Consider the following 22,682-nt stretch of genomic DNA (forward strand, 5'->3'; position numbering starts at 1 on the left):
TATTCATGGCCAGAAAAGGTGAGGAATTTATTCTGCAAAGGTTAGGAATGGATATACAGTATGTATTATGTTTATAAATGAAATATTGTCTACTCGAGAAATTTGACATTACAGTATTCAGATGTAATAGCCTACAAACGTCAATGGAAACGGTGAACCGTCTGTTCTACCGTTATACTGCTTTCGGATTGGTCCAAATAGAGCTGAATACTTGAACTAGCTTATCCATTTACTACTGTGAAGTGGGTCCAATTAAWTGAGAGATGGGATGAATGGTAGCCTATCTTAACTTGTTGTAGGCCTATAGGCTATTTTGCTAATATGAAACCATCACAGTCAGAAAAGGTGAGGAATTTATTCTGCAACGATCATGGACATGGAATACATAATAGGAAATAGATGCCTATTACAAATTATTTTAGAATGCAAAGATGAAGTAAATCGATTTTCGCTCTTCACACTAACAGAAAATGATTGCATCTTGTTATTATATTTAGCTACCTGTTTTTTTGTTATGAATAAGCGTGTCATCATATATTCCTGCACATTCTCGTGTCAGGTTCMGTTTTTATAAATTCCAACTTTTGCTTGAAAGCTGGAGCACGGATATTTTGGGGCCTATTTTGTGCATATGCAACGTTTATATATGGGCCCCAGGTGGGAGTGCTCCTAATTGTAATGGTAAAGACAGCTGTCTTTCCTGTCTCATTCCAGCACTCTCAGGTGTGTTGCCAGCATTGCCAAGCTGTCTGGTGATGTGAGCGCCATGGTGCAGCAGATCATCAGGATCCAACAGGAGGTGTCAGAGGTCAAGTCAGGCCTGGGAGAGAGATTGGGAGAGATGGACACCAAGATGAGAGACTCTGAACAACCGGACTGCTTGTAGGTCACACTCAACCTGACCAAGCACGTCACAAGAAGATGCATGAAGGTATCTCCCTTTCATTTTATCTTCCTTTACTGAAGGAATCAAMGTTTTCTCTTGCTGAATATATAAAGTATATTATAGGGATGAGGACTGCAGTAAAAACTGAATTTTTGTGCTGGACAAACAGTGAAAGGGGATTTTAGCCTAGTCCACCACTTGGGAGCCAGGCCCAGCCAGTCAGAAGGAGTTTTTCCCCACAAAAGGGCTTTATTACAGACATAAATTCTGGTGGACATTCTTGTAGTCAGCATGCTAATTGCACGCTCCCTCAAAACTTGAGACATCTGTGGCATTGTGTTGTGTGACAAAACTGCACATTTTAGTGGCCTTTTATTGTCCCCAGCATAAGGTGCACCTGTGTAATGATCATGCTGTTTAATCAGCTTCTTGATATCACACCTGTCAGGGGGATGGATTATCTTGACAAAAGATAAAATGCTCACAAACAGGGATGTAAAGAAATTTGTGCACAAAAATTGAGAGAAATAAGCTTTTTGTAATAAGCTTTTTTTGGAACATTAAGTAGTGATGTAGTCAGTGACGTAGTTGCTCTGTGCCAAAAGAGTCCATCATTGGAACCAGACACTAGTCACTGTTTTGTCAAGGTTCAGGTTTTCCAGACTAGTCCCTGCATGCCCTACTCTCTGGGCAGTAGAGCCGGGCAGTAAATCACTGGGATTGCGGCACATTAACTCTAGAGGAGTGGTCCAGAGCGGCCATAAAAATTATTGAAAACTGGAGGAAAGTGGGTCACCAACAGCAAAGGCAAGAGCACAAGATGACAACAACACTGACTCAAAAAATGCCTGAGGTCACAGGCGAATTGACACATTATGCCATTCTAATCATGCACACATGCAGGTCACTATACAGAGCACACAGCACAAACAACATGCACAGGTCACGCAGGGGCCGGGTTTGAAGTCGCAGTTGTCTGTCTGGACTCTAATTTGCCTCACAAGTGTTGCTGAATATGTTTTCATCCTTTGTGTTTGTGTGTGTATGGAGCAGGCCCAGGGCCAGAGAAACAGCTGACCTGCACAGCCACATCACAGCTCCTGGAGGCCCAGCAGGCCTTGTCTAGTGCTCTTACAGTAACTCCTCTTAACACACACAACACGGACACTAACCTTTACAATCCTTTAGAGAAACAACTGAATCMTACTGTTTATCGGCAGATGAAGGTAACATCCTCTGGCTCCACAGTGTGAGGGGGACTACGATGTGGTGTATGAGCTTTGTCTGAAGGTTATTTCATTGAATGCCTCTGTGGTTTCTGTCTGTCTCAGCARCAGCTGAGCATCCCTCAGTGAGAGGGACTGAGCTATTCTGATAGATGCCCTACTCGAGACGGTAACCTAAACCATGAATGAATGATGTACCATCAATGGTACAGGTTTAGTTCACAGATGCAGAATTACAAATAGTATCATGCTCTTTTCTACGCAACATAATATAACAGTAATACATACTGTATTCCACCTAAAACATTGACCTGTTGGTAACTCCATCAAGGCACTAGGTCAAAGCCCCTACATCAAGGAGGCTTGGTCCAAGCAATATAAGATATACAGTAGCTCTCTCCTTGGGAAATGGGAAATGTAAGCCATTATAAGTGAATAGGCAAGATCATTATTTTATGTTTAAGCCCTCTTGTTTTTTTACAATGGTAAGATCTTGTCACTTTACCACTACCCATATGTACATATCGTTCCTTTATTTATCTCATACTGCTGCACATTGACTTGGTACTGGTACCCCGTGTATATAGACAAGTTATCGTTGCTCTCTGTGTATTTATTGTACATAACTTGGCTATCGGTATTCCTCGTGTTAACCTTCTATTTTATTATTTCTGTTGGGAAGGGCCCGTAAGCATTTCACTGTCAGTCAAATAAAAATATTTGATCAGGCCCAAGCAGGTAATCCATCTGTGTCTATTCCGCCATGGCCTGGCTCTGGGAACAGGTCATGAATGAGGCAGAGACTTAGAAAAATACTTCCAGGGTGAGGATCATTGGTAGCTTGAGCACGTCCTGTTGCACAGACCAGCCCCTTCAAACCACTCACTCACACACACGCACGCACACAGACAGACACAGATATATACAAACACACACACCCTAGAGGCTTCCTCATTGCCTCTTTGTCTAGAGGAAACAATCAATGAGAGTAATGAGGCATTCTGTTTTTGAGAAGCTATGGGTTAAGACACAACATCGCATCGTTGAGGCATCCTGTATTTGAGAAGCTATGGGTTAAGACATAACATCGCACCGTTGAGGCAGCTATATTGAGTCATTGAGAATATTGTGCCACTACTCACAGAAAGCCTTTGTGGGAAGCTAACTCTGCATATCCAAGGTGACAGCTTTCACTGATCCCGTTTTTTGGGGGACTTTGCTCTGCAACCAACTTTTGGGTTAGTGTGAATGCAGTGGACAGATGGCTGTCTCTCTCCTCTCCAGTGGACAACGCCTGGTAAAGAATTTCTGTTGAGGAGGCAGTATCTGAGTGCAGCTGAATGAAGTGCTGGCATGCAGGCCAATCAAAACAGTGTGTGTGAAAGGCTGTTACTGAGATGGTCACTGGAATAATTACCCTAGAGAGCCCACTTGGAGTGCCTCCTCCCATCCAAGTGCAGGGCCTGCTAGAAAAACACACTCATGAAATGCTGAAAATCCTTGACACCCAGAACCTTAATTAACAAATGAAGATGTAACAGGCCCTTCCATAGAGCCTTCAAGCACAGAGTTGTTGGAGGCTGATGGTAGGCTCTGTGGCAGACTTACCATTAGGCAGAAAAGGCAACTGCCTCAGGCCTAACATCCAGTGGTGTGTATTCATGGATGACAAGGGAACCCAGGCTTCTCCAAATATTTGACCAATAAAAAAATAACAATTATAAAATCATTTATCTTTCGTCTCTCTGGGTTTTCATAAGAATCTCACCGGAGAAATCATCAGAGAGAGGGAAACAGCACCCCTCTGTTTCAGTATGTGTAGCCCATGTATCTGATGCTGTCTGGACCAAAAGAGTATGACATTGTGCCGCCCTAGCATTTGATTGATTGATGCCAGCAAGCATTTGGCATGCCTTGATAAAAAATATTTTAAAAAATTAGCCAATCAGCGTTGAGCTGAGCTCAACTGTGGATTGTCCTGGTGCAGCAAAACGTCATTGTCATAAAAAGGTGTCTGTTTCTGGTCTGCTTGTGTTGTTGTCCTGCAGTAGCTAGCTTGCTAAATCGGCCCTTTCCTAAACCATGGATAGAGATGGGGATTTGGACTTGTGGTTTTGACTTAATTCCCTGTACAAGCCGATGGTTATGATGGTGATTCTGATCTATCCATAAATTCATATGTTGTGCCACTGTCCTGAGACGATTGAAGTTCAATGTAGCCTAGATGTAGACTAGTAGGCTCACATTAACTAGCTAGCTAACTTAGCTGGTTCATTGTTGCCCATGCGAGGAAGTTAGGCTAGCAAGCAATTTAGCTAGGTAGCCTATGACAACAAAAACGAAACGCGTATTGTATGACATACACACACACACACACACACACACACACAGAAATCAGTACCATGGATAGCCACATGATATTTATTAACATTAATTGGACTAAATTGTTTTTGGTATCTTTAAGTTTGTTTTCAGTGTATTAAACTGAGTATATATAGCCTAGTTGATTTGATGATGTTTAAATGTTTAACTTAAATGGTGCTGGAATAGTGGAGGCAGTGCTCCTGTTGTCTTTGTGCTGACTTGCGGTAACTCTGTGGTTCTAAATCAGTAGTTGTTTAGTAAACTGTAGAAAACATTAATAACTTGCTGGACCATGCTGTAAGTCATGTAACTGTTTGTTACATGCAATATTGGCTTTGTGAACTTTTCTGGTTTTGTGTAGTTTAATTTATTCTGCCTGTGTGACTGTTGTCTTTTTGCTGTCTCTGCCTTATTGTATATCACGGTGGCGTATGAAAAATGTGGTATAGGGCAAACAATGCAATTATCACAAGACAGGTTGTAATAAGGCTTTTTTACTGGCTTGGCTCGGCTTCCCCAGTGATTTTACCCACACACTGCTACTGCTCACATCATCAAGGGGCCTCATGAGCTGAGCATAAACATTTAATAAATACATCTCTGCTTGAGGCCCCCTGCCATGCTCCCTCGATGCATATGAAATTCAAAAATATATAAAAAATCCCCATCAAAATCCATCTGTTTAAGCTAAAAATATCTGGTGTTTTTTTGTTGCATGTGCTGCGTCTCAATCCACCGCATCCGCCGATGTCGGCCTTCCGTATCTGCGGTGGAAGGTGGCTGAGCTACTGCTGTGTTTGTCAGACCAGGAGACGTCTCGAAAATTGTTCTTCTCACAAAAACATACACTACCATTCAAAAGTTTGGGGTCACCTAGAAATGTCCTTGTTTTTGAAAGAAAAGCATATTTTTTGTACATTAAAATAACATAAAATTGATCAGAAATACAGTGTAGACATTCTTAATGTTGGAAACGACTATTGTAGCTGGAAACGGCAGATTTTTATGGAATATCTACATAGGCGTAAAGAGGCCCATATCAGCAACCATCACTCCTGTGTTCCAATGGCACGTTGTGTTAGCTAATCCAAGTGTATCATTTTAAAAGGATAATTGATCATTAGAAAACCCTTTTGCAATTATGTTAGCACAGCTGAAAACTTTTGTGCTGATTAAGGAAGCAATAAAACGGCATTCTTTAGACTAGTTGAGTATCTGGAGCATCAGCATTTGTGGGTTCGATTACAGGCTCAAAATGTCCAGAAACAAAGAACTTTCTTCTGAAACTCGTCCGTCTATTCTTGTTCTTAGAAATGAAGGCTATTCCAAGTGAAAAATTGCCAAGAAACTGAATATCTCGTACAACGCTGTGTACTACTCCCTTCACAAAACAGCGCAAACTGGCTCTAACCAGAATAGAAAGAGGAGTGGGAGGCTTACTTTTGATTACATTTTTGACTATCTGTTTTACCATGTATGAATCTGTTAATCAATGCGTTTCTATGGGCTAATAGCAGACAAATTCAATATTTATATATATTTTTTTACCTACAGGGGTCTTAAATTCAAAATCAAATAGCAAAATGGTCCTTGTATGACCATCTTAAAACAATTCCATATCTTAGCTTAGTAGAAACCCAGCCCTGGGTCTATAGACTCTCGGGCAGGGATCCCCAACTGGCGGCCCGCGGTGGTTTTATTATGGCATGTCATACTCTTTTTTGGCCAGACAGCATCAGATACATGGGCTACATATAGTAAGACAGAGGGGCGCTGTTTCGCTCGCTCGGATGCATTCTCTAGTGAGGGTTTCAGCCACTTGCGAATTGAAGGAAAGTTGGYGGGTGCACAGTGCACTGTTCAGATGCTGGAWTTATTTTGGATGAACGTACATTACAGTTAAAATACATTTCTTTACTATAAATCCCATAAAAAAGATTAACCTCTGCCTGGGTTTGGTCCTTATGCCAATTTCCTGATGCCGATTTCTAGCTCATTGCTCCAAGGAGCTGGCACTTGCTCTACCCAGCTAGCACATAACATTCTGAAAACCATATATGTTTCTTAGAGCTTGGTGAGAGCGTGATTGTCTCATGGTTATTTTGCATACAACCTTCCTATAACGTTTCCTACAGGTTTCCTCGTGGTTCTATTTAAAGCAATGTTCTCAAATTGTTCACGTTAAGAAACAACATTCTTCTGTGGGAATTCCATTACTTCAGAATAACATTTTCTGCAGGTTTCCTCGTGGTTTTATTTGTCATGTTGTCAGCACATTAAGTAAACTTTCCATAAAAAAACACAAGAAAACATTTGTAACGTTCTAAGAATGTTATTTAAAACCATATACATAATGTTCTCAGCTCAACAAAACTCCCTCTGTCCTCTATCTTGTTAACTGTGTGCAGGTGTGTTGGCCAAACCCACTACTTGGCCACACCTGATCTTAATGAGTGCTTGTTTCCTTTGCAATGGGGTCTGTTTGAATAGACTAAAATGAACAGCTTTGTATGAGTAAAAAAAAAAACAAGGCCATCCTGGTGGACAGTGTACTAATTCCATGGATAGAGCGCAGAAGATCAATGGTTTTGAATCTCACTGACGCCATGCCACAATAAAAAATACATGTGTTTGCATGATTAATACCTAAACAAATTAAATTCCATGTGTTCTATCTGTGCTTGGAGTTCAAAACAGTTAACCTAAGCTAGCAGAATTATTGAAACGTTCTCAGAACGTTATTTAATTATCTTCATATAACCTATAACTTCCGTTCTCAGAACGTTAATAAAACCAAAATAATTACTTTATGGGAACCATAGAAAAACATTTGCGAACCTAACTGCAACCTAAAAGGTATAGTTCCCAGAAATGGTGAAATTTTCACTTCTATTCTCAGAATGTCTAAAAAACGTTCAGTTTTAACGGTCAGGAAACTTATGGCTTCATTCCTAGAACCAATGGGAAACAAAAAACGTACGTTCCCACAACTTCTAAGGAACCAAATGTGCTAACTGGTAAGGCCTTCCCTCTGCAGGGATTCTGAAGCCCTTGACAAAATGCAATAAACCCAGCCATGAATCACACCCCAGTCTCAGCTTTATACAGCTGTGAAGCTAGCTCTTCAGACCCTTCAATCCTTCACTCTGTCTTTGGAAGGGGGAAGTAGGGGGGAGGACATGGCATAATTGACAAGGTTCTTAATGTCCTACACAGCAGCAGCCAGCATAGCCTATAGAGAAGTCTATGAAGGCTGTATGTCATGTTGCAGGGACTGACTCTCCCTATCCAGAATATCTTTAGCGACTTCGTCAAGAGGKTTGGACCTTTTGGCGTAACAGTTAAGTTGCTGCCTTGATAGTCGCTGGACCAGGGTGGCTCAAGTCACGGTTGATGCTACCCCTTGAATTCGCTACATTGGTGTCAGAAGTGGGATGGTGGATGGGGCTATCGGAGAGCTGTGTACATGTGATGGACTTGGTATAGAGAAGCATGGAGACACGCTCTCCCAAAGGAAGGGGGTAATGGTAATGTAGCAACTTTAACCCAACATGTAACAACCTTATCAAGAGGCTTGGACCTCTTGGTATAAATGGTTAAGGTGTTGGCATGACAGTCGCTGGACCGGGTTTGAGTCCCGGTCAGGGCTACCCCTGAATTTGCTATATTATACTCCAGCACCTTATTCACTATTTGATATAACCTTATATTAAGGTGAGGAGGGGAGGAAATAGTTCCACTATTGATACGCAGCCCAAAAGTGTCCTCCAAGTTGTTAGTTGCCGAGTTGAATTTGCAACTGTTGCAATAATTAATTCTAGAGGAATTCTCTATGAGAATCGCATGCATTACGAGTTCTAAGATATAGGCCCAATTCTGTGGTCTGTACGCCGTCTAGCTCTATTATTGTGGCACGTTCCCGTTTTCGCTGTTTTTAGAACGTAGTGTAATTTCATTAGCTTAGGCTACTTTCAATTTTGTTATACAGAAAGCGAAAGGATTGCTCAGACCGAACGATTCACATGGCCGACGCATTGCTGTACAGGTAAGGTAAGAAAAACACTAATATACATGTAATACTAATTTGGAAACCTTTTTGATAGGACTTGGCTGAACCTAAACTAATATTTATTTTATTTCTGTCTGTTATGGTTATGCCATTGTCTGTGGTCCATACAGTTTCATGTTTAGCAGCTGTGTATAATGTATAAGACATAAATGAAATATGACTTTATAAATATGACATTCTAGCGTAATTTAAATGTAGGCTACAGTAGGCTATATCTGTTAGGGTCCACTGTAGGGATAGACAGGGATGATGAGATCAGGATGCAGTGTTGGAAAAAATACCCAATTGTCATACTTGAGTAATAGTAAAGATACCTTACAGTTGCACTATGCGGAATTAGCTCCGCCATTTCCTGGTTGCTAAAACTCTAGTTTGGCTAATTTCAGTTTATGTGACAAAATAAGCTAGTATAGTGTAGATAATCATTGTACCATCCAAACCGCTGTGAAATATATTTTCCATAACCAAAAATATTGCTGTTTCAGCTGTTTGAAGCCGGTGTACAAAACCGAAAGACAAAGACCCAAAAACGAAACTTAAGAACGGAAAGCATAGAAATAACAGAGCGACCACTTTAGACTTGTTTTCAAGTAACATTATAGATCTATGACTCACATGTGTATGTGMATTTGGTCGGTTGCTCAAAAAGTTACATATTGACACTAATAGAAAAGGACTCAAGTAAAAGTGAAAGTCACCCAGTGAAATACTACTTGATTAAACGTCTAAAAGTATTTGGTTTTAAATATACTTAAGTATCAAAAGTAAAAGTAATTGCTCAAATATATCTAATTATCAAAAGTAAACATAGAAATAATTTCGCATTCCTTACAATAAACAAACCAGACGGCACGGTTTTCTTGTTTTAAAAATGTATGGGTAGCCAGGGGCACACTCCAACACTCAGTCATAATTTACAAACAAAACATTTGTGTTTAGTGAGTGACAGATCAGAGGCAGTAGAGATGACTAGGACATTGTCTTGATAAGTGCGTAAATTGGACCATTTTCCCAGCCTGGTAAGGAATCATTTGAAGTGTAACGAGTACTTTTGGGTGTCAGGAAAAATGTATGGAGTAAAAATAACATTATTTTCTTTAGGAATGTAGTGGAGTAAAAATAAATATTGTCAAAAATGTAAATAGTTACATAAAAATACCCCAAACAACTACTTAAGTAGTACTTAAAAGTATTTTTACTTAAAGTTGCACTATGCAGAAATCACTCCGCAATTTCCTGGTTGCTGTAATAGTTCTCCTAATTTCAGTTTGTGACAAAATAAGCTAGTATAGTGTAGAGAATCATTGTACCATCTAAACCGCTGTGAAATATATTTTTCAAAACCAAAAATATTATATTTTCAGCGGTTTGAAGCTTGTGTCCTAAACCGAAAGTAAAAGATGCAAAAACAAAACTTAAGAATGGGAAGCATTGAAATAACGCACATAGAACAAACTTGCTTTCAAGTAGAATGATAGATCTATAACTCACGTTTCTATGTGAATTTGGTCGGGTCGCCCAAAAAGTTACATATTGCCACTTTAAAGCACTTTACACCAATGCCAGGAAGTAGGCCTACACTTAGCAGCCAACTCAAATCCTTTTAAACCGTTTCATTCATTTGAAGTACTATTTGGCTCCCATATACACCCTGTAGAATATATTTTTTTGACTATCCAATTAATTTAATTCTAGGATGTCGGTGACGTTTTTTGGCTGGGACGTGGTGTACGATGACAACTCCCTGGTGTTGGAACTGGGGGCGGAGCAGGAGCCTCAAAAGGGGGATGCTTACACTATGTACCATGGCACCAATGTCCAGACTGCTCGGCTCATCATCACCAATGGCTTCCGCCAGTCCCCTGATGGCATGTTGGGCCCCGGTGTGTACGTGAGCCGCAACCAGCAAAAGGCAGCGCGCTACCCGCTAAAAGCCCCCCCCTCCGACCGCGTGGTGCTGCAGCTGCGTGTTAACACTGGCCGCGTGAAACGCATCGACAAAGACAACCACCCTATGCAGAAGAGCTGGAACGCAGCAGGGTACGACACCGCGTGGGTTCCCCCCAACTGTGGCATGCAATCCGTGCCCAGCGGCATGGAGGAGGACTGTGTGTTTGACCCCCAGCGTGTCGTGGTCACTAGCATCGCCAAGGCGCCCAACCCCACCATCATGGCTGAGCTAATGCAGTTGGTTTCACAGAAGCGGCCTGGGACTGGAAGGGGTGGAGACATGCAGGTTGCGGTGGCTGGGGGTGTGTGTACCCTGTGCAGGAGGAAAACCACACCAGATCACACACATACGCTGCACCCGTGCTGGGGCTGCGGACAGAACATCTGCACCCTCATGACCAAACACACCTGCTCTGCCAGTGCCTGACGGGGGGAATTTTTCATAGGGCAGTGATGTGTCATGGTCTAATAGTCTTCGGTGGTGTGTTATTGCATACACGTGTCTCAGGGACCTAATATTTTTTTCTCCTGTAAAATATATGCTGTACATCATGTGGCCAGAATGTATCTCCTGAACAAACCTTTTATCTCCACATGTAGGCTTATGTTGCATGTGGCTGATTATGGTGTGCTATTTTGGTGCACAATGATGTGCCAGAGGGGATCAACGAAGATACATAGCATGTTCTTGTACAGTACCAGTCAAAAGTTTGGACACACCTACTCATTCCAGGGTTTTTCTTTATTTTTTATTATTTTCTACATTGCAGAATAATAGTGAAGAGTGTTAAATCAAAATCAATTTTACGAGATTCTTCAAAGTAGCCACCCTTTGCCTTGATGACAGCTTTGTACATTCTTGGCATACTCTCTACCAGCTTGATGAGTTTGAAATGCATTTCAATTAACAGGTGTGCCTTGTTAAAAATTAATTTGTGGAATTGCTTTCCTTCATGCATTTCAGCCAATCAGTTGTGTACCACCCCTGTATACAGAACATAGCCCCTATAAGTCTATATTACTTCAAGACTTGATGGTCAGTCAATCTGGAAAATGTCAAGAACATTCAAAGTTTCTTCAAGTGCAGTCGCAAAATCCATCAAGCGCTATGATGAAACTGGCTCTCATGAGGACCGCCACAGGAAAGGAAGACCCAGAGATACCTCTGCCACTGAGGATAAGTTCATTCGAGTTACCAGCCTCAGAAATTGCAGCCCAAATAAATGCTTCACAGAGTTCAAGTAACAGACATCTCAACATCAACTGTGCAGAGACTGCGTGAATCAGGCCTTCATGGTTGAGTTTCTGCAAAGAAACCACTACTTAAGGACACCAATAATAAGAAGAGACTTGCTTGGGCCAAGAAACACGAGCAATGGACATGAGACAGGTGGAAATCTGTCCTTTGGTCTGATGAGTCCAAATTTGAGATTTTTAGTTCCAACCGACATGTCTTTGTGAGATGCAGAGTAGGTGAACGGATGATCTCTGCATGTGTGGTTCCCACTGTGAAACATGGAGGTGCTTTGCTGGTGACACTGTCAGTGATTTATTTAGAATTCAAGGCACACTTAACCAGCGTGGCTACCACAGCATTCTGCAGCGATACACCATCCATCCCATATAGTTTGCGCTTAGTGGGACTAGAATTTGATTTTCAACAGGACAATGAACCCCAAACACACCTCCAGGCTGTGTAAGGGCTATTTGACCAAGGAGAGTGATGGCATCAGATGACCTGGCCTCCACAAATCACCCGACCTCAACCCAATTGAGATGGTTTGGAATGAGTTGGACCACAGAGTGAAGGAAACGCAGCCAACAAGTGCTCAGCATATGTGGGAACTCCTTCAAGACTGTTTGAAAAGCATTCCAGGTGAAGCTGGTTGAGAGAATGCCAAGAGTGCACAAAGCTGTCATCAAGGCAAAGGGTGGCTACTTTGAAGAATGTAAAATATATAACAATTTTTTGGTTACTACATGATTCCATATATGTTATTTCATAGTTCTGATGTCTTCACTATTATTCTACAATGTAGAAAATAGTACAAATAAAGAAAAACCTTTCAATGAGTAGGTGTGTCCAAACTTGACTGGTACTGTATATTGGCCTTTTATTACTGCAGTATCACTATGTATATTTTCACTATGTAATATTGTCTTCTTCTTGAACTGCACTGTTGGTTAAGAGCTTGTAAGTAAGCATTTCACGGTAAAGTCTACACTTGTTGTATTCGGCGCATGTGGCAAATAAAGTTTGATTTGATCCATTTCATATGAAATACATGAGCTCCAAAGTAAAAATACTTAATCCTCATAGGGTTTGTCGTTTTCTTACATATAGCTATGGCAATGGTTACATGATATAATTTGGCTGTGTTGCAATGCACACAGCATTCACATGAAATAAAGAAGCAAAAAAATAGTAAAAGCAGGTTCAGGACGGCAGCTTAATTTCCTTCAATTATATTTATTGTTGATGCGTTTCGGAGAAAGCGCCTTGTTTTAAACTCAATTTCCTCAGTATGCACGGTKCAAACTACACTGGAATCTAAGGAGTTTGAGACCCAGTGGCGTGTGATGTGATTTCAACCRTCTTTACTCTTCAGTCCTGACTCATGGGCAGGCTTAGAGCATATACATCAAGGGTGGCCTTCCGCACCAGTGGGTTGGCTTTGAGCGCAAATTAAAAATGTTATTAAGTGATACATCTTTTCTGTCTTAAGGCGACACCCAAAASCAGATATGTTAATATAGCTCATGCTCTGAAGGCACTTTCCTACATGATAAACAGCATAGTGCAATAACAAGATGACAAAGCTTACATTCTTAATTAGCCAACTACAGAATTGACACACTATCTTGTTTGTCTGTCAATATCACAAGTGTCAGTCAAGGCATTTAGTAACTGATCAGTTAAATATGGGTTAACTAGTGAGCATTCACCAGAAGCTGTAGGGAGACCATACATATGTTTTGGAATGGTCAAAAGTGCTGAATCTGAAGGTGTAGGTTTTGGTGCATCCAAATGTACCCATTTGTTTTTTGTCTGAATGTGTTCCTGGTACTGTGAGTTGCCACTGGAGAAATGAATTTAAAGCTACAGAATGCACCTCTAAGGATTTGAAGTTAAACTGTTAAACCCTGGAAGTAAAACATTGTGACAGGAATGTGTTCACTGCTTACCACTACCTTGCTTCCCTTCTACCTACATAAAGAATACCCTTTGAACATCATGGCAGGATATAGAGGAGTGGTCATCTCATGCATATGATCATACATAGGCGACAACATAACTTATGCATGATATGACCACTCCTCTACATCCTGCCGCGCTGCTCAAAAAGTTAAGATACCATTTTCAGAGGCTAGTGTTTTGACCCTCAGCGCCTCCCGTTGGTGTTATTCCCAAATCTCAATATCCCATAGTAAGAACTGATTGCCTAAACTAATCTATTGCATACAAATACCATAAGTACTGTAAACGTTTGACATGATTGTGAAAGACAGAGACAGCACAAGAGTCAAGCAGTGAAGGAGATGTAGGAGATACATTGTTGACTTCAGGTCATGCATTGTTTGCAGAGTGAGAAGCTGGCTGTGGATGGAGATGTGCTGTCCCCTGGTAGTCAGTCTGAGGTGGGCAGTCAGCAAGAGGTGAGCCGTGTGTGGAACTCCAGCAGTCTGCCGTCTCCACTGGCTTTGGCGTCATCCACCAGGGTCTAAAGACATACAAAGTAAAACTGCTGAATAGGAACACTAAACATTGTGACAGGTACATGTTTTAAGGGATGTATTCACTGCGTACCACTACCTTCTACCTAAATGCAGCATACCCTTTGAACAGCGTAGCAGGACAGAGTGGTCATCTCATGCATACGAACACACCCTATGCATGATATGACCACTGCCGCGCTGTTCAAAAAGTTTCAAGATACAATCTTCAGAGACTAGTGTTTTGACTACCTGACCCACCTCATCTCTTCATCCTCTGAGACATTAGGCTAATGATCTTCTGTTACCTGATTGGCAGTCTCTAGCTAACTGTTGCAACCTCAGTGCATCCCACCTGGCTGGCCTGCTCCTTATTGAAACAGTACACCTGACCTCAACTGTGCTCCCTGCTTCGACAGACCAAGCAATCAATACACAGTAAATATWCTACCTTCTCCTGTATTAAATATGGGATCTCATTTTAACCAGAAATACTGTTACGTTAGTCTTTTTAAACCAATCACACATGTATACTTCTTGGAAATCTTTTAGCTGTAATTGGTTCCTTCTGTACTCACGTCCATCAGCTCCAGGTCGTCTTTGGCATGCAGGTGGCGTAGGAGGTACCAGCGAGCCACACACGCCACCGTCTCTGGGTAACCTTGGGAGGGGAAGTACACCAGCCTCTCCAACAGACGCCTCGTCTCCCTGGACCACAACAACAATCAGAGCAATCCGACTCAGACGACAGGAGAGTTGTTTGCAGCAGATGTGCACGGGCTTTTACTATTGTGAATGTGTTATGAAGTTGTATCACAAGAATAAGCTGTCAGGGAATATCAACTGTACTGTTGAACACATTCATTGAAGATTTGCTGTCATGGTTCGAGGGGCGAGAATATGAAATGGAGATTATGGGTACATCCCAATAATATCTCCTTTATCCTGAAGTGTACACTCATTCACTACTTCCCATAAATCCAAAAGCATTGGCTTGGTGGAGACATTGGCTAGTGGGAGTTTTCACCATATTCCTGATTCCTAACTTGAATGGAAGCTACTGGTAAAGAAGTGAATAAGTCCACACTTTGGGAGGAAGGAGATAATTGGGACATCGCCAGCCACTCTGATGAGTGTAGCAGGGGTTCCCACCTGGCGGCCATCTTGGTGGCGAAGTGTAGTAGGGCCTGGACAAGGAGGGCTACAGGGGAGGGGCCCAGCTTCAGAGCCTCGGTGGTCGCCTCCAGAACCAGCTCCTTCCATTCATCACCAGGGACTTTCGCCTGAAACACACAAGAAAAAAAGAAAAAAACACATTTCATACCTCCATATAGGTGAGCAGAAGGTGAATGTCCCTTGAAGCTTTATAGCAGTAACTACATTGACGAAAAAGACAATGCAATGTTCCACTGTTTAATCAAGGAATTGTCTAATCTGGAAGGCTTTGTCTGCAATCTAATTTGGGCTCAGCAGGTACTGAGACAGATAATTACCACCCCACAGGAAGAGAACCGTTCATACCCCTCTCTCACCAAGGTTCACTGTGCCTCTTAAAAAGTCACAGCCGCGGGAAGATGTTTGGTTTATTTTTTTCTTCCCTACGCTAGACTGCTACATTGGTCCACTAATACAGGCCTAGTAAAGGCCCATTGAACTACTTTAGTGGGAGATTTGTTTCCTTTAAAAATATATATATTTTCAGGGGGTGCTGCAGCACCATCAGCACCCCTACTTCTCACTGCTATGTTCACAGGCCTGATGCATAACCCAAACCTCCCCTTTTAGAGCTGTACATACACTGGGGCTGTTGAAAGGGACAATGAATACCCTTGGTGCTGTTTGCATTTCCACTTGGCTTTGATCAGTTGTTCCATCATTGTGTGTGTGTCATTCCTCACTAACCTGCCGTCTGTTTGTGTTCTGTTGTTGGTCTCTGTATTTGGGGGGATGGGCCCCTGTGCGAGTGTGTTTTGTGTTAGCAACTGATTCAATACACCGGCTACCTTGGTTTAACCACATTTCAGACATTTTTAGGAAAAAGGGTTCACATGTCAAGGATCACTTGTGTAATTTACTAGAATACAAACAAACTCCGCATTCTTGACTTGTCATGGATGTGTAAATAATTGTACTGCTCAGTAGGCCAGTAGGGCTAGTCCCAGAGGGAGACTCGCCATGCCCAGTAGGGCTAGTCCCAGAGGGAGACTCGCCATGCCCAGTAGGGCTAGTCCCAGAGGGAGACTCGCCATGCCCAGTAGGGCTAGTCCCAGAGGGGACTCGCCATGCCCAGTAGGGCTAGTCCCAGAGGAAGACCCGCCATGCCAGTAGGCGTAGTCCCAGAGGGAGACTCGCATGGCCCAAGTAGGGCTAGTCCCAGAGGGAGACTCGCCATGCCCAGTAGGGCTAGTCCCAGAGGGAGACTCGCCATGCCCAGTAGGGCTAGTCCCAGAGGGAGACTCACCATGCCCAGTAGGGCTAGTCCCAGACGGAGACTCACCATGCCCAGTAGGGCTAGTCCCAGAGGGAGACTCACCATGCAGGGGCTGAGGGCCAGCAGGGCTAGGCGCAGAAGACATGCCATTTTCCCACTGTGAAGGTCAAGCTGGGAGGCCAGCTGCAGGCTTTGTCTGTAGGCCATTACTGCCTGTACCAGCAGACCCTGGGTACGATACACCTCCGCCAGCCACTGAGAGAGGAGGGGAGAGACAAGGGAAGGAAGAAGAACGCAAAAACATACAATACTTTACAGACATCCAGGCCAATATCTTCAACCCCTCCAGTCAGCAGTGTGTGTGACTCACGTGCCAGGCGGCCACTGAGGTGTGATTGGCTAAGACGGCACTGCTGAGCTGCTCCAGGACGGAAGCTGGCAGGGCAGTACCGGCACTGGACAGGAGGAGGTGTTCACACTGCACCTGCCTCAACAGCAGGACTACAGCGGGGTGCTCAGGAGACACACTCAGGACCTGGGAGAGGGAGGAGAGACGGGGTTAGAGGATGACACTTCAGAATTGTCGACCATGAAGAGCATTTCCAAACGACTTGCAGGAGATGAGGAACTCCTTCAGGAGATCAAACATGAAAACTCCTTCACTTTCAAATTAGACTCAAAAGCTCAGAGAGATGTATGACGGATGTGGTTTGGAAGTGCCAAGCGTATAGGGGACGTATGACTGCTGCATGTACAGGGTGTATTTGTATTTGTTATTGATCCCCATTAGTTCCTGCCAAGGCAACAGCTACTCTTCCTGGGGTCCAGCAAAATGAAGGCAGTTTATACAATTTAAAAAAACATTACAATACATTCACAGATTTAACAACACTCTGTGTGCTCTCAGGCCCCTACTACTACATATCTACAGTACTAACTCCATGTGTGTATAGTGCATATGTTATCGTGTGTGTGTGCGCCTATGTTTGTGTTGCTTCACAGTACTGCTGTTCCATAAGGTGTTTTTTTAATCTTTTTTTWAAATCTAATTTTACTGCTTGCATCAGTTACTTGATGTGGAATAGAGTTCCATGTAGTCATGGCTCTATGTGGTACTGTGCACTACCCATAGTCTGTTCTGGACTTGGGGACTGTGAAGAGACCTCTTGTGGCATGTTTCTGGGGTATGCATGGATGTCCGAGCTGTGTGCCAGTAGTTCAGACAGCTCGGTGCATTCAACATGTTAATATCTCTCATAAATACAAGTAGTGATGAAGTCAATCTTTCCTCCACTTTCCACCAGGAGAGATTGACATGTATATTATTAATATTAGCTCTCTGTGTACATCCAAGGGCGAGATGTGCTGCCTTGTTCTGAGCCAATTGCAATTTTCCTAAGTCCTTATTTGTGGCACCTGACCACATGACTGAACAGTAGTCCAGGTGTGACAAAACCAGGGCCTGTAGGACCTGCCTTGTTAAGAAGGCAGAGTAACACTTTATTATGGACAGACTTCTCCCCATCTTAGCTACTGTTGTATCAATATGTTTTGACCATGACAGTTTACAATCCAGGGTTACTCCAAGCAGTTTAGTCATCTCAACTTGCTCAATTTCCACATTATTCATTGCAAGATTTAGTTGAGGTTTAGGATTAAGTTAATGATTTGTCCCAAATACAATGCTTTTAGTTTTAGAAATATTTAGGGCTAACTTAATCCTTGCCACCCACTCTGAAACTAACTGCAGCTCTTTGTTGAGTGTTGCAGTCGCTGTAGTAGCTGACGTGTATAAATCAAATCAAATCAAATTTTATTAGTCACATACACATGGTTAGCAGATGTTAATGCGAGTGTAGCGAAATGCTTGTGCTTCTAGTTCCGACAATGCAGTAATAACCAACAAGTAATCTAACCTAACAATTCCACAACTACTACCTTATACACACACAAGTGTAAAGGGATAAAGAATATGTACATAAAGATATATGAATGAGTGGTGGTACAGAACGGCATAGACAAGATGCAGTAGATGGTATAGAGTACGGTATATACATATGAGATGAGTACTGTAGGGTATGTAAACATAAAGTGGCATAGTTTAAAGTGGCTAGTGGTACATGTATTACATAAAGATGGCAAGATGCAGTAGATGATATAGAGTACAGTATATACATATGAGATGGGTAATGTAGGGTATGTAAACATTATATTAAGTGGCATTGTTTAAAGTGGCTAGTGGTACATTTTTACATAATTTCCATCAATTCCCATTTTTAAAGTGGCTGGAGTTGAGTCATCTGCATACATAGACACACTGGCTTTACTCAACGCTACCCTGGGGAATTCCTGATTCTACCTGGATTATGTCTGAGAGGCTTCCATTAAAGAACACCCTCTGTGTTCTGTAAGAGAAGTAACTCTTTATCCACAATATAGCCATAATACATACGTTTTTTCAACAACAGACTATGATCGATAATGTCAAAAGCCACACTGAAGTCTAACAAGACAGCCCCCACAATCATTTGATCATCAATTTCTATCAGCCAATCATCAGTCATTTGTGTAAGTGCTGTGCTTGTTGAATGTCCTTCTCTATAGGCATGCTGAAAGTCTTGTCAATTGGTTTACTGTGAAATAGCATTGTATCTGGTCAAACACCATTTTTTCCAGAAGTTTACTAAGGGTTGGTAACAGGCAGATTGGTCAGCTATTTGAGCCAGAAAAGGGGGCTCTACAATTCTTGGGTAGCGGAATGACTTTAGCTTCCCTCCAGGCCTGAGGGCACACGCTCTCTAGTAGGATTAAATTGATGATGTGGCAAATAGGAGTGGCAATATCGTCTGCTATTATCCTCAGTAATTTTCCATCCAGATTGTCAGACCCCAGTGGCTTGTCATTGTTGATAGACAACAATCATGTTTTCACCTCTTCCACATTGACTTTACGGAATTAAAAAGTACAATTCTTGTCTTTCATAAGTTGGTCTGATATACTTGGATGTGTAGTGTCAGCGTTTGTTGCTGGCATGTCATCCCTAAGTTTGCTAATCTTGCCATTGAAAAAGTCATTAAAGTAGTTGGCGATATCAGTGGGCTTTGTGATGAATGAGCCATCTGATTCAATGAATGATGGAGCAAAGTTGGCTTTTCCCCCAACATTTCATTTAAGGTGCTCCAAAGATTTTTACTATCATTCATCTTTGTTTCAGAGTATAGTTTATTTTTATTTAGTTTAGTCACATGTTTTCCTAATTTGCAGAACGTTTGCCAATCAGTTGGGCTGCCAGACTTAATTGCCATACCTTTTGCCTCCTCCCTCTCAACCATATACTTTTTCACTTCCTCATCAATCCAAGGTGATTCAACAGTTTTTACAGTCATTTTCTTAAATGGGTGCATGCTTATTAGTAACTGGAATAAGCAATTTCATAATGTGTTTCATCATGTGTCAAGTGCAGAGTCTGGTTGCTCCTCATTACACACCACAGACCAGCAAATATTCTTTACATCAACAACATATGAATCACTACAAAACTTATTGTATGACCTCTTATACATTATATTGGACCCAGCCTTTGGAACAGTAGTTTTCCTAGATATGGCTATTATATTTGTTTGTAAATACCCTGGTAGGTTGACTGACAACCTGAACCAGGTTGTAGGCACTGGTTACAGTTTTCAGTTTTTTCTTGAGTGGGTAGCTTGAGTGCCAGTCAATATTTAAAATCACCCAGAAAATATACTTCTCTGTTGATATCACATACATTATCAAGCATTTCACACATATTATCCAGAAACTGACTGTTAGCACTTGGTGGTCTATAGCAGCTTCCCACAAAAATGGGCTTTAGGTGAGGCAGAAGAACCTGTAGACATATTACTTCAACAGTATTTAACACATGTGTGTGTGTGTGTGTGTGTGTGTGTGTGTGTGTGTGTGTGTATGTGAGGGTTTTGACGGTGTGTGTACCTGAGAGCAGAGGGCCTCAGCCTGCTCTAGCTGGCCTCCACTTGTCAGTCCTGTCACAGCCTGCTGCAGCACCCAACCCTCCAGAGCCTGGGCCAGAGGCTGGTCCACCTCCTCCACATTCCGCACTGCACACACACAGAGAAAAAGGTTAAAGAAAAAGGTAAACACACGGAGCGAGGGAAAAAAAGTCTCACATTTAAATACTTTCTTTCGATCCAAAACTTAAATAATGCTACATGTCTTTGCTACACATGTACACATAGTCACACACACACCTCAGACCAGTGCTGACCTACCTTTCTCTGACACCACAGCCATGAGCACCTGCTCCAAGCCTCGTCTGCCAGGGGTGGAGCCAGAGAGGGAGCAGGCTGTGTTCTCTGTGTGACAAGCAGCCATTAGCCCCGCCCACACCGCCGGGTCATCTGACAGACAGACGGGGAGAGGAACATGTTACATCAGGGAATCCATACACAGTGTCCATACAGTCTTAAAGGGATTGAGGCTTTGTGTGTAGATGTTAATGTTGGAAAAGGCTGTGTGTGTGTGTGTGTGTGATCATCATGGCCTTACCGGGGCAGAGCAGCACAGCCCTCTGCATGGTCTTCAGAGCGTTCCTGCTGCGATCTTCTCCAGAGTGCCTGCCACATGCCAGCTGGTTCACTCCACTGTACAGCAGTGCCCTCTGCAGCCACACACAGGTAGTGGCAGGCAGCACACCCACACACAGGGACAAAATAGACACAGTGAGAGGGAGGGGACCAAACCTTCCCTAGAAGATCACTAGTGAAATGTGGGGGGTGTCAAGTAGAGACGAAGGGTAGGGGTGAGGCGTGGGGACAGGGGTGCACACGTACCTTTCCTTGGGTCATGCTGGAGAGACACGCCACGTGGCCTGCCACTGCACCTCCCTGGAACACACAACACAAGCTGAGTGATAGAGTGAAAGTGACAGATAAAGATAGAGATAGATAGATGACATACCTTGGCCTTCCTGGGGTAATACTGTGGCACCAGTCTGGAAAGCAGGGCCCACAAGGAAGGGTTGCCAGGGTTACTGCACCAACACAACAAGAAAGCGTGTTACTATCTGTATCTACATCCCTACTCACATGGAAGAGATTCTAGCGCTTTCTTTAATCCTAAACTACAGGACCAGTCAAAATTTTGGAGACACCTACTCATTCAAGGGTTTTTCTTTATTTTTACTATTTTCTACATTGCAGAATAATAGTGAAGACATCAAAACGATGAAATAACACATATGGAATCACGTAGTAACCATAAAAGTGTGAAACAAATCAAAATATATTTTATATTTGAGATTCTTCAAAGTAGCCACCCTTTGCCTTCATGACAGCTTTGCACACTCTTGGCATTCTCTCAACCAGCTTCATGAGTTAGTCACCTGGAATGCATTTCAATTAACAGGTGTGCCTTGTTCAAAGTTAATTTGTGGAATTTCTTTCCTTCTTAATGCGTTTGACCCAATCAGTTGTGTTGTGACAAGTTAGGGGTGGTATACAGAAGATAGCCCTATTTGGCAAGCATGTGTCTGTTACAGAGTTCAAGTAACAGACATCTCAACATCAACTGTTCAGAGGAGACTGCGTGAATCAGAACTTGACATTTCTGCAAAGAAACCACTACTAAAGGACACCAATAATAAGAAGAGACTTGCTAGGGCCAAGAAACACGAGCAATGGGCATTAGACCGGTGGAAATCTGTCCTTTGGTCTAATGAGTCCAAATTTGAGATTTTTGGTTCCAACATCCGTGTCTTTGTGAGACGCAGAGTAGGTGAACGGATGATCTCCGCATGTGTGGTGCCCACCGTGAAGCATGGAGGAGGAGGTGATGTGATGGTACTTTGCTGGTGACAGTGTCTGTGATTTATTTAGAATTCAAGGCACACTTAACCAGCATGGCTACCACAGCATTCTGCAGTAATACGCCATCCCATCTGGTTTGCACTTAGTGGGACTATCATTTGTTTTTTAACAGGACAATGACCCAAAACACACCTTCAGGCTGTGTAAGGGCTATTTGATTAAGAAGGAGAGTGAT

At 42.5% G+C, this 22,682-nt stretch overlaps 2 protein-coding genes across 5 annotated transcripts in view; one reads left to right on the forward strand and one right to left on the reverse strand.

The window, feature by feature from the left end:
• Window positions 1-8,253: 8,253 nt before the first annotated feature.
• gig2p (grass carp reovirus (GCRV)-induced gene 2p) lies at window positions 8,254-12,812 on the forward strand. 2 transcript variants are annotated; one of them, XM_024003447.2, is made up of 2 exons: window positions 8,254-8,526; window positions 10,241-12,812. In XM_024003447.2, exon 2 carries the CDS (start codon window positions 10,242-10,244, stop codon window positions 10,920-10,922), a length of 681 nt encoding a protein of 226 aa, XP_023859215.1. In that variant the 5' UTR covers window positions 8,254-8,526; window position 10,241; the 3' UTR covers window positions 10,923-12,812. The 2 variants fall into 2 exon arrangements, with proteins under 2 accessions (XP_023859215.1, XP_023859213.1); XM_024003445.2 differs by having other exon boundaries at window positions 8,254-8,521.
• Window positions 12,813-12,945: 133 nt separating this feature from the next.
• The window catches only part of skic3 (SKI3 subunit of superkiller complex), a 31,765-nt gene continuing 22,028 nt past the window's right edge, over window positions 12,946-22,682 (reverse strand). For all 3 annotated transcript variants that reach the window (XM_070446900.1, XM_070446901.1, XM_070446902.1), the window contains 10 exons: window positions 21,600-21,672; window positions 21,473-21,526; window positions 21,189-21,300; window positions 20,912-21,040; window positions 20,616-20,740; window positions 17,011-17,175; window positions 16,743-16,895; window positions 15,362-15,492; window positions 14,788-14,917; window positions 12,946-14,217 (listed from right to left, as the gene is read on the reverse strand). In XM_070446900.1, coding sequence (XP_070303001.1) covers window positions 14,143-14,217; window positions 14,788-14,917; window positions 15,362-15,492; window positions 16,743-16,895; window positions 17,011-17,175; window positions 20,616-20,740; window positions 20,912-21,040; window positions 21,189-21,300; window positions 21,473-21,526; window positions 21,600-21,672 — 1,147 coding nt within the window. In that variant the 3' untranslated portion in view covers window positions 12,946-14,142. The remainder of the gene's footprint in view (window positions 14,218-14,787; window positions 14,918-15,361; window positions 15,493-16,742; window positions 16,896-17,010; window positions 17,176-20,615; window positions 20,741-20,911; window positions 21,041-21,188; window positions 21,301-21,472; window positions 21,527-21,599; window positions 21,673-22,682) is intronic.

This window comes from Salvelinus sp. IW2-2015, linkage group LG15 (assembly GCF_002910315.2).
Source record: "Salvelinus sp. IW2-2015 linkage group LG15, ASM291031v2, whole genome shotgun sequence".
Taxonomy (NCBI): domain Eukaryota; kingdom Metazoa; phylum Chordata; class Actinopteri; order Salmoniformes; family Salmonidae; genus Salvelinus; species Salvelinus sp. IW2-2015.